Genomic DNA, 12,495 nt, shown 5'->3' on the forward strand with positions numbered 1-12,495 from the left:
CTAAAACCTTGAATTGTGCAAGTCCTAACAACAAGCCTTACACAAAACTCTATTGGAACCGCTAATCACCCCAAATTTTTCAAAATTTTTTATTTTTTTACTTGTCTTAGTTTAATTTGGGAATAACAAGTTCTAAAACGGTTATATTTTTACAAATTTACAACCGATAGCATCGTGATAAAAAGAACCAACATAAGAAAATTATAAAACGGCATGACAAATCTAATTAAAATTTGATTATATATCCTTGATCATATTATAAACCCATTCCCACAACAAGTGAGTTTTGAGCCTCTATTGAGCATACAAGCATACATCTTTAAACTAAATGCTCATTTTTCGTTTCTTGTGTGAATAGCCGCTTGGTTCTTACGACTCCAGAACTTGCCAAGACGATACATTCCCGGTCCTTACCAACTTAAACCCAAGTAAGTAAATGATGGAGGCATTAGGACTAACCCATTTTCCTTTCAACGCCATTATTTTTCATTTTCTTTATCACCTACCCAAAATCCCCTTAGTTAACCCCTTTGAGCCTAAACCTTTTCATTTCTAAACCTACAAAACAAACACCCTTTACCCACCAAAAACCTTTTTCTTTTCAACCCTTTATTTTAGTAAAAAGCTCGGTCCTCTTGTGATATTTCTCTATAAGAAAATGAAAGTCTAGCAATAAACAAAAAAGTTCCTCAAATAAACTTTGTTTGAAGATGTGTAGTTTGAATAAAAGTCACAAAAACAAAAAGTGTTACGACGACCGATGCTTTTTACGCTTTTAGCCCTTTTTACTAACCACTAACCAAAACCACCTACCCTTAGCCCAAGCCTAACCATTTCCCAAGTCCTCTTGATATATACGAAGGTTTATAGTTAAAAAGGAGGGGGATTGATTGCTTGGCAAGCAAATGGTAGAAGTAAGTTCCATGCCGGTCTCGAGTGTTTCACAAAAATACATCTTCGGCCGAGTGCTGAGTGATCTCCCATGAGGTATGCGAACTTGTATATAAATGGAATTTTAAAGAGGCATGTTATGCCCAAATAAGTAATTTCTCTTATGAAACGTTCTAAATAAATCATAACGAATAGGATTGTAAATAGTATAAAAAAACAAATAAAGATCTTGGATTCCCGACACTTAAGACAAACCCCAAACTTCTCTCCTACCAATTCCATTTGGGTATGTAAGCCACATAATAAAGAGTTTTGTTTGAGGACAAGCAACGATTCAAGTGTGGGGGTATTTGATGTGTGCAAAATGCAACATATAAATTACATCAAATAAGGCATAAAACTAACCCTTTTTGGTACTAATATTGGAAAAAGCATGCTTTTGTCTTCCTTTTGAATTTACAGGACCAAATGAGCTTAAACGAGCAAAAGGAACAAATATACAGCAAAAACTAACATAAATACAAAGAAAAGGAATAAATGTGACATGCCTGACCCCTCGACAGCATCCCCAAGAGCAAAAACAAGAAACAGAAGGCTGACCACGGCCCGTATCCACTAGACACGGGGGCGTGGTCAAATGTCTGTAGAAAGGACAAAGCTGTGGAAGCTTCTACGTCCACCACGGGGGCGTGCCCAGCACAGCACGGGGCATGGTCAACGCTAAGATTCGTAGAATCTTACAAAATCTTGGTAGTACAGATACGCTTCTGCCCACGGGGCCGTGCCCAGCGAACGCGGGTCGTGTGGAGCCCATTGCTGACAAAAGCAATTAACGAAGGAAGAGAAAAGGGATGGCCACGGGGGCGTGTCCGCTGGACACGGGGCCGTGGCCGGGCTTCTGTTCAGGCTATAAATAGGGGTGCTTAGCTCACTTTAAAGGCATCCCTTGGCAAACCATGACTCTCTCACTTTGCCACCACTCCACCACCACTACACCACCAGCACCCACCACCATCATCCATCATCCACCTTTAGAGTGTATAGTAGTCTCGGGATCTAAGATTAATAGTAAGAGTTCTTGTCAATCAAAGGCCATGTTTGGCTAAGTCTCTTACATCACTTGGTGAAGACAAGTCTTTAATGTATTACTTTTGATTTTTAATCTTTTCGCACTTTTTATTTGGTTTTGTATTAATGACTTTAATAACTAGTTTCTTATGTTGAAGGTGAAACTTCTTTATCATTTGTCCGTGGTGTCTTGGCATTACTTTACTGTCTATATAAAGTAAAAGATTTACACCATTCATATCTCTAGGGTCTATACAGAGATATGTTGGCTACCTGGTAAGGGGTTAAAGAAATGGTTTAGTAATGTTCTTGCCTTGTTCAGTGTATAGATCCTACAAGGACCTGGGTCAAGCTTACTAGGACCTCCTTCAATACCCACCGGTATTGGATGGCGGGGGTGCGAATGGCTTGATACCCTCATATGTAAACTACTATTAATAAATTAAACCGGCTACTTGGGATTGTATCCCTGGTGACTCAAATCACTTAGCCGAAGGTAACGTCACCTTCAAAAGAGGGGCCTACCACTTTTCGCATTAATAACTTAATTAATTATCTTTTAATATTCCGACCCTTTGGGATTGTATCCTTGCTGACTCAAACCACTGGGTTGAGGTTAACGTCACCTTCAAAAGAGGGGCATACTACTATAACTAAGATAATCTCTTAAAAAAGTGCAAAAGTGAGAAAATCATCAAATGATACATTAAAGGCGAGTCGGATGCAAGTAATTCATCTTGTCTATCTGTTTTTATTTTATTTTTATTTCTGCATTTTTAGTTTTATTTTTCATGTTCAAACCTTTTCTCAAAAAAACTTAGATTGATTAGACGTTGAGGGTAAACCGGTACTAAAAGCTCTTGTGTCCTTGGACGACCTCGGTATCTTACGAACGCTATACTACGCTCACGATGGGGGCACTTGCCCAAGTGTGTGTTTAGTGTTAGTAGAATATCATGTTTTATATATTTAAAACTTGACTAATGCGTAAAATGGGCTTAGAATATCAATAAAATCGTAACACACTTAATGCACACCATCCCACCAAAGACAACAAGCAGGTTTCACTGTTTGGCAGTTTTAGTCCCTGCAGCCTTTTAAACTTGTTTTTGACACTTTTAACCCCCGTTAAGCCAAATTTCAGGCTTTATAAGGATGTTAATGTATATGGGACTTGAAATATGCTCGGAAAGGTCATGGATGTCAGTTCGTTCGGCTGTACGATCGCGTTTTTTGCGTAATTACGACGAACGCGAAAACGATTCAAATTTCGTAACGAAAGATATTTTTGCGTTCTTATCACTAAAATACAATATTTTAATGATTACAAAAAATTTTGGATGTGCGTACGTGTTCCGTATTAAGAAATACGCAAATTGGCAGACTTTCGCACTATGGCGCAAATAGTCCCTGAGCACCAATAAGCATGTTTTTGTCATACCGAACTTTTCAAAACTTATTTCTAAGTTATGTAAAGGGTATTTAGGGTATGTTTAGCTTATGTCATTGTTTCGGAGTGTACTTTGCGTTTACGTAACAGTTTACGTATAACTTTCCAGAAAAAGTTTAAGAGTTTGAAATCGAACAAGAATTAAAACGTATAAATGTCACACACATAAATAAACAAATCTTCGGATCAAAACACAATGTTTTCACTGATAAATGAATTGTTAGGAGTTCTACAATGTTTAAAAGACGCACATATTTCATAAGTACTTATTCTAATAGCAAATGTAAAGGGAAGGAAGTCGAGTAAAAAGGCATCGGACGACTATCAGAAAAGATTTGTGTTTCGTTTTTTTTTTAACATATTAGACACATTTGGGTTCAACAAAGTCGCGCACCACTAAATTGGGATGTGATATGGTGCAATTTATTTTCTAGCTTTTGTATTCTTTGAGTTTTATTTTTTATTATTTCTATCTTCACTCTTTTGTTCTTGCATATTCATTTGTTACTGGTTTTTGGATTTCATAGAATTACACATTCATAGTCATACTGATTTAGAGTTTCAGGGTGGTAATTGGGGGTGAGAGTTATGGGAGATGGGGGCGACAGCGGGAAGTACATTTTGATTTGATCATTATGAGCAAAGAAGAAAATGGTTGACGCAGAAGGGTGGGAACACAACCCCACCGCATCTTAAATTTGGTCATTATAAGCGAAAACAAGTAAAAAAAGAGTTGAAAATTCACATAAAAATGCAACTTATCTGACAATCGAGAAGTAGTACAACAACCAGTGTGTTACATGTAAATGAAATGATGAAAATGAAACAGAGGACAAGACTATATTGCCAAAACAGGCCGAGTAATAACCGCTACAACATCTCACAGCTCATCCTGCAAAACCAACCAAATATTGTTCAAAACAACCACAAATTTAATTTAGTACGGGTGTTCATGGTCCAGTTGAAATCATCCTTTTGGTTTCCAGTCGGGGTTTCCCTTTTTTAACTGTTCTAAACTGGAGTTCTGGTTCTCCAAAGCAGATTGAACAGTTGAGTTAAAAATCATCCGGTTCTATCGAATTTTTTTGGGTATATACGTTTTCGACCCCCCGGTTCTATCGAATTTTTTTGGTATATACGTTTTCGACCACCCCCCGCGTCATTCGGGTCAAGCTTCGCCACTGCTCGTACGAAACCCATTCAGGGAACAAGATGCACATGAATATGTACGACGACATTCGAAAAATAACTAGATATATGAAAACAAAGACTTACATGATAATCGTCATAATGGCGCTGCAGATAAGGAAAGCCAAAAGCACAATTAGATTACAAGAAAATGAAATCCAAACAATACCAAGAAAAAATTATAGACTTGACATCTTAAGAGGGTATTTGCAATAACCAGTTTGTAACATATGGATAAACAAACGTTTCCTGTGGATGTCAAATAATCAATTTAATATCTGTTGTAAGTAGCTCCCGTCAAGCTTGTTCAAGTCGAGTCTTGCCCAAGCACTAAAAGAGCTCGGCTAAAGCTCTTATTGAGCTACTTGAGCCTAATGTAAGATAAACACACACACACACACACACACACGTGTTTATTGAAATTTATAAAAAATGTTATTGTTGATTTTTATTGTTGTTTTTTATCATTGGTAGACTTGTTTAAAAGGCGCTTTGACTTTTTCTCAAGTTTTGTTTTAAATTTTATAAAAATATTGGAGCTTTTCATGCTGAGCTGGAGCATGCATCATGGCTCGTTAAGCTATGGAGCCGAGCTCGAACTAGGCTCGACTCTTGCAACTAGTTGCAACAAAAGCGATATTCAAACAAAGGGTAAAATATAAATTATCATAATACCCCTTATTTTTAACTCCCATATCAATTTAAAACATAATTGTTTCGGGATATGCAGTATAAATAAAGCAACAACAGAAAAGCATGACACTAATTTTTTAACACTAGACCAAGGTTTCAAGGTGTCTAAAATGCATAACCTTTCTTTAAAGGTAAGCCTGCCCCGGTGCCTACTTAACCGTGCAAGCAGACATAGGTCGTTAAACATGTTAAAAATTTAAACACGTAACATTTATATACTAACCTTTCGGTATCTGTCCCTGTAATAGTCTTTATCTCTGTGCCTTCTGTCGTAACCTCGTTCTCTCTTCCTCCTTTCACCTTCCTCTCTTGCCCTTTGTGCTTCCTGACAAATTTTATAATGTAACATTTATTTATTATAAATTAATTTACAACAAATCTATAGTAAAAAAGACAAATTTGCTTTGGCAATGAGTCAAGTAATCCACCTCTTCCTCCCGCGCTTTCTTTATCTTCTCTGCTTCCTCCAAGGCTTCCTTTTCAATCTGATTTTCAACCAGAAAATGCATTTAAGTGCATGCGTTAATGTGTGTATTCTGTAACCAGATGGGTCGTTTTTCCACCCATTATACTTATGAATGGGCTGCTTACGGTCAGTTTTTCGATTTTTTTTTTTATCTCAAACGGGTCTAATGTTAATCATAAGATGAACAGGTCAAATGGGTTAAAAGTCGCCCAAAGTCTAGGTTTAGCATATAAATTTGCTTTTATTCAAATATTTACATTGCTATTGTAATTGTATTGTATTTGTAATCATAATTAACACATTAATTACTTGCTAAAAGTCGCCTCGAGTTGTAATACAGAAGAAGAAACATACCTCTCTATGGGTGAAAACTTCTTGCACCACTTCTTTTGCATACTCTGGGTCATCACATATCAGAACGTTGTCAAAAACAGATCCAGCTTTTACCTGCATTTTAGTCAAATTATCGTCCAACAATTTCTTAAAAAAATTACGGATACACTTTTTAAGCTGACTCATGCTAAGGGACCATACCTGCCAAACCTCAATTCCCACATATTTAATAGGCTTGAGCACATATAGGTCAGGATCATCTTCAAATTCTGAGCAATTAAGCAACAAAACAATAAGTTAAATTTTAAGAATACAGTAATATTACTATTGGTGGAAAATAATGAGCAGGTCAAAATGGTAATTTTTGTACAAACTGTGTAGGCCCAAAATACCATTGCCCAATTTTTTTAAGTATTCCATTAACAGTTAAGTGTGTAAAATATGACTGCCAAAGATTATATTAACATCGATAAAAATCTAAATTTTTGAATGAAATGTTTTATGAGGTTTTATGCTATTGACACTTTGGGAGACCACTGACTCATTAGTCTGGCTCCCTTCATGCTACCTTTTTTTGACTCATTTGACTCGTTGGAGATAAAGAAAATAATGATGAATCAAATCGACCCATTCGTAAATAGGGGGTGGTATGTAGGGTACCTGGGTTATCAATCCACGGGATCTTCCATTTCCCCTTGTAATTTGGATTTTTTATTTTCTGTAGCAACACAAAAGATATATCTTAGATTAAAACTTTACTTTAATCCTACCCAAAACGCTCAAAGGAGTCAAAGGTGGAAGAAACTCATCCATACCTTTGGTTTCCATGGCCCTTTGTATGCTGGATTTGGTATCTTTGGTGGTCTCCATACCCCATCCTCATCTTCATCCCAGGTATCAGGCTATTAGGAGTAAAAAAAATAATTAAAATAAAATATTTTATCGACAATTCTATTTCATCTAAGAAGCTCACATAAGGGAACTGTAAAGGGAGCTTATCTTTAATATCTTGCATAATAAAATATCACAATTTTTTTTATCTATCATCAAATGAAAATGAGCTATAATTTGCCAATTAGCTACCTGTTTAGCTTTCGGGTCAGGAATTTCTCTTGGAATTGAATCATAGCCCTGAACAATAACAAAATAATATAAGTTAGAACTACCTTAAACAATAAGCATGTTATAAACTATAATCAGGTAAGAGCTTAATCTCAGCTGACTACCTCTGGCTTGACTTGATTTGGGTCGTCAATATATTCTCTCTCCTCCCAATCTGCAGGCTGAAAATTAAAAAATATAGAAAACCGGTTAGTAGAAGGGTAGTCAACACGCAATAGCAATAACAAGTGAATTTAATCTCGAACCAACCTTTTTAGCATTTACATCTTTGATTTTTCGGGGTGGAAGGATATCCCAATCAGTATACATGCTCCCGGAATCTCGTTCCCTACCATCTATTAACACACTATAGCTTGCATCAGGCCGAAGTATGAATGTGTAGAAATGCGTTAATTTGTCAGTTTCGCACTGCAAATCCTTCTTAATAGGATAATTTTGTCCTTGGTAGGAAAGGATCACATGAAGCTTCTTTGTTTGTGTTCCACATAAATCTGGTCCAAACATCATACTTCCAAAAAAGAAACAAACAAACGTAAAAACCAATAGGTCAAATACTGAAAATAATATAAAAACATGGAGGTGTCATATTGTTTGTTAAACCTGTAAGGAGTGTCGCCACCAAACTTTTTTTGGTTGACATATCCCGACATAAGCTTGATATAACCACCACCACACTCGATATCCTGCTCAAACTTGATCGAATACTGTAAAACTAGTGTTCTATTTTTGTTGCTGAATTCTGGGATCTTTGCAGAGATGGCATAATGTCTGGCATCAGTACTCGTCTGAATACCTGAAAGATTGCAAAATTTTATGAACAAACTAATCATCTGCATCATACCTAAACAATCCATATTTTACAAAGTTTCTGAAGTTTGCAATGGACATGACACTGGAAATGTTACCTTTATCATCTGGATCAGCAGACCACGAACCCGCTGTGTGCTTGAAGGAACCGGCCTTTCCTTCACTTTTTTTCCAATCAGATTTCACCCACCGGCTCTGCCACCCATCTATGTGTCCCAAATTACAAAACCAGAATGATTTCAGATAAGTAAAACCAAATTGCTAATCAAGGAAAGGTGCATTACACTATTTCCAGAAAAATCAAAAGATAACATTATCTGCAATTAGGGAAACAAGATACAACTTCTCAATTCTTGATCCTCCTCTCTATACAGTAGATAATTATCTTATGCAGGGTAGAGATATAAAAACTGCACTGAGCTTAACTTGTACCAATATTGAAAAAGGTTATAGCACCTTATTGAATCTCAAATTCCATTGTTTTGTTTAACAAAAGATGCGTCTTTAAACTTACCTACTGGCCTAAAAATTGTAAAATTTTGCACTTAACACACACTTCGCGCTGGCAAGTATCAAACCTACTACGAATTACCTTCGCTGTTACCTTCCACACCATCAGTCGTAACAATAAACCCTTAACATAATCGTTTGCAAAGACATAATAATGGCGGATCAAGCAATACTAATAGATTAACTCACAAACAGAATCAGTAAATACAGCCAAAAAACAAGCAAATGAGCAGAAATATCTCAAAATACCTTAAAAAATCCTATAGTTTTTTAACATGCCTACTTGGCTCATAAAACTTCAAAATATTTATACTTAACACATACTTGTCACTGACAAGCATAAAACCTACTACGAGTCACCTTCTATTACCTCCACTCCACCAATCATAACAATAACCCCTTAACATAACTGTTTTTAAGACATAACAATGACAGATCAAGCAACACTAAGCGGTAACTTCACGAAACATTATATTTTCGGCACAATTTGTTCACCTAATTGCTTAACCTTTCGAACATAATCAGTAGAAGCAGCAAAACAACAAGCAAATGAGCAGAAATATCTCATAATACCTTCAAAAATCCTTAAAAAATAACAAACCTACAAGCAAATGAGCAGAAATATCTCAAATTCTTACTTAACACACACTTCTCACTAACAAGTAACAATAAACCCTAAACATAACCGTTTTTGGAACAAAAAAAGCTTAAATTACACAACAATGGCAGATCAAACAATACTACTAGTTAACTTAACAAACCACTATGCTTCCGTCACCATTTATTCACCTAATTACTTCAATTAACGAACAATACAGCAAAAACACAAGTAAACGAGCAGAAATTGGTAAAAAATACCGTCAAATCGCTCCTCGAAGATGATCTCTGAGAAGGATGGAGTGCAGATAGAAAGCAAGACGAGCAAAAGTGCTGCAAATTTTAGCTGAGGCGAGTGAACAGCAGAGCTTTGAAGTGGATGCTTGCTCATCATCTTTCAGGAAGACGATAATGGCATAATTCGTTTACTCTGGTTTGCTTCTTTATAGGAATCTTGTTTGAAAATGCCCATGACTTTCTGTTATTTACGGGTATGCCATTCTATTTTTCGCAACATCTAGGAAGGCAGCAGTGCCATAAATATTTCATGACGTGGCATTCCAACACTTTCTGAAAAAAAATAAAATTAATTTAAACGAAGTGTGTGTGAGGTAATTTCTATCTTAACCGTTAAATTTAAAAGGTTAACCCTTATGATACTCTGAACAATAATTTTAGGACTAAATTATAAAATCCGTTGTTTTTATATTGATACTATATTGTAAAGTGTGTCATTTGTCTTTAAAAAGTGCAAAAAACGTATTCAATGTTTGCAAACCCTTGCACATTATTTACTTTAGCCCTAACTCAGTTAGTTTTCATTGATAAATCTGACTAAGTAGACCCCACATGAGAGTATTTTTGTCTTCTTATCCTAAATAAAATAATTATGTTTAAAAAAATGATATATGTGTATTTATAAATATATACACAAACAACACACATGTAGACACCCATCTCTCTCTCTCCCTAACTACCCTACCACCACCACCCACCTGTCACTCACCAGCCACCCCCACCATTTGGTCCTCTTCTCCGATGAAGCACCACCACCCAACTTTGGTATCTCCTCCTACCTAACAGACACTGCTTCCTTCTCCACCAACACAGCTGCCACGATCCGCTCATACCCGCCCAACTCCTCCTACCTCATTCTAAGTGTATTTAAATTTGTATCTACAAATCTCCATTATCACTATTTACATAATCCACCAAACTAGTTTCAAGATACACAATTAGTGCATATGTATTTAATTCCATATCTACAAATCCTCACTATGATATGCCCATATTTTTCAAGCAAATCATCACACTATAATAGAAATTGTCAAAATTAAACAAAAGCAACAGAATTCTCAAAACTCCTCCAATCCATTCTTAAAACCACTAAATCACCACAATTTGACAAAAAATAGAGCATTTACAGATCTAGTCACACGCCACCCCAGACGTCACCCGCCGCCTTTCCACCCGCTGAAACAAAACCCTCTCACCATCGATCTGCCAGATGCCAAGTCGTCAATCTGCTCGTTTTCTACCACCAAACCATCATTTTTTCAGCCACATCTTGAAACTCGAACATGTTAGATCTGAAAAAATCGAACAGAGAGTTGGAGGTGGTGGTGGTCGTTAGGGTTGGGGTTTTAAAGGCATAGGCGGTGGTGTAATCAGAAGGTGTAATCGTAAAATGCACGTTTTGCGCATCTTTGACCGAAACTTTGACTCGTCACTTCGACTAGTAAACGTGGTAATCAGAAGGTGTAATCGCAAAGGGATTATAACCTTCGTGATTATGATCACGTTGCAAAGTTCAATTGAACTTTGACTTAATTAATTAAGGTCAGAACCGAAAGTCAAACAGAAAGTCAAACTGTTGGACTTTTAGCCCAAAAACAACTAAATAAATGAAATAGACTAAGGGAGAGTACTTACTTGTGTTGAAAACACTATAAGAACTCAGTAGGAGGTTTCTATCAATCTGGAAACAAGATCCAAGAAGATAGGAGGAAGAAAATGAGAATAAGCAAAGAAAAGTGAAGAATTTGATGGGTATTTATAGTTGTTTGGAGCTCATCGGATCATCACAAGTGTCCAAGGAGGTGGCATGATCCTAGGGAGGTCCTAACATGTGTAAAATGCAGGAACAAAGCTGGCAATTTCGAGTTCTTGGGCTCCAAGCAAATCAAAACCATGGCTGCACAATTCTGGTTTGCTGGGGACCCTCTACAGACCGTAAAGGGTGTCTACATATGGTCCACAAAGGGGTGGCTGGGGCAAAGTTTCCATAATTCGCAGGTTTGGCCCCTGGACTTGTTTCGTCATGTTTTGTCACTTTTAACCCCTTTTAACCTAATTTTTAGGTTGTATAAAGGTGCTATAGCATAAGTAACTTGTTTTTTTTTCGGAAATGTCATGGATTTCGGTTCTTTCGGTTCGTTCGGTTGTACGGTTACGCGTTTCGCCAAATTACGTAAAACGTTTTAACAAACACGAAAATGATCGAAATTGCGCAACGATTGATATTTTTGCATTCTTATCAATAAAATACAAGATTTTATTGAATACAAAAATATTTTGATTTGTATATGTGGTCCGTATTAAAAAATACGAGAATTGGCAGACTTCTGCAGTTTGTCGAAAATAGTCCATGGGCTTGTATAAACGTGTTTTTGTGATTCCTAACTCTTCAAAACTTATATCTAAGTTATGTAAAGGGTATTTAGGGTATGTGTAGCTTATGTCCTTGTCCTGATGTGTATGTTACGTGAGACGGATTATGTTTAAGTATTGGTTAACAAATTGCTTCCAAAAGAAAAAGTTTTTTAAAGCCCAAAATTTTGCATAGGGGTTACAGTCTCCCATACTTTAGGGAATTCGTCCCGTAATTCATTCGCAGGAGACCGTAGAGTATGTTTGGAATGATTGAAAGATAAACAAAGCTCAAGATTCCATAGATGCGGAGCATCATTTGGTGTTAGGAATTTTTGGGGGATTCAAAGTGTGAATAGGGATATTCAAAGTATCTCAATGTATTCAAACCTTTAGAACTTATGAATCTAAAAAGTGTCATCGAGTGTATAAAAATTGTTTTGTATGGCATTATGTTATATTAAGCTCTTAGTGTAAATCCTAAGCAAACAAAGGGGTGTACATTCAAGCCTGGCCATACGTACACGGTTTCTTACGTCCCACGAGGTACATCCCATGTACCTTGAGCATCTCATGCATAGGAGATGGGTCAACATACCTATGGCATCAAGATCGTCACCTTTAACGCCATAATATACTCCTGGTCGACTCGATTAGAGTTAATGAATGTACTCAGTTTGGACAGTGCATTCAATAAACACATAATAACAAATAATCACAT

The 12,495-nt window shown here is 36.5% G+C and overlaps 1 protein-coding gene across 1 annotated transcript; it reads right to left on the minus strand.

Moving 5' to 3' along the window:
* Window positions 1–4,131: 4,131 nt before the first annotated feature.
* Window positions 4,132–9,640, minus strand: LOC110869203 (calreticulin-3). The gene is made up of 14 exons (XM_022118498.2): window positions 9,387–9,640; window positions 8,117–8,224; window positions 7,812–8,004; window positions 7,461–7,719; window positions 7,316–7,372; window positions 7,173–7,220; window positions 6,905–6,991; window positions 6,750–6,807; window positions 6,291–6,358; window positions 6,111–6,203; window positions 5,719–5,775; window positions 5,514–5,615; window positions 4,685–4,705; window positions 4,132–4,301 (listed from the first exon to the last, which is right to left on the minus strand). The coding sequence occupies exons 1-14, from the start codon at window positions 9,517–9,519 to the stop codon at window positions 4,290–4,292; spliced, it is 1,296 nt and encodes a 431-aa protein (XP_021974190.1). The 5' UTR covers window positions 9,520–9,640; the 3' UTR covers window positions 4,132–4,289.
* Window positions 9,641–12,495: the final 2,855 nt, after the last annotated feature.

This window comes from Helianthus annuus, chromosome 14, assembly GCF_002127325.2.
Source record: "Helianthus annuus cultivar XRQ/B chromosome 14, HanXRQr2.0-SUNRISE, whole genome shotgun sequence".
In the NCBI taxonomy this organism is placed as follows: Eukaryota; Viridiplantae; Streptophyta; class Magnoliopsida; order Asterales; family Asteraceae; genus Helianthus; species Helianthus annuus.

What these genes read in the sequence shown, in the direction of transcription:
- LOC110869203 (XM_022118498.2), bottom strand. Translation starts at nt 9,519, where the DNA reads ATGATGAGCAAGCATCCACTTCAAAGCTCTGCTGTTCACTCGCCTCAG. An exon ending in AAGGGCCATGGAAACCAAAG is followed by an intron (nt 6,808 to 6,904) that starts GTATGGATGAGT and finishes GTGTTGCTACAG; the next exon opens with AAAATAAAAAATCCAAATTA. An exon ending in AAGTTTTCACCCATAGAGAG is followed by an intron (nt 5,776 to 6,110) that starts GTATGTTTCTTC and finishes GTTGAAAATCAG; the next exon opens with ATTGAAAAGGAAGCCTTGGA.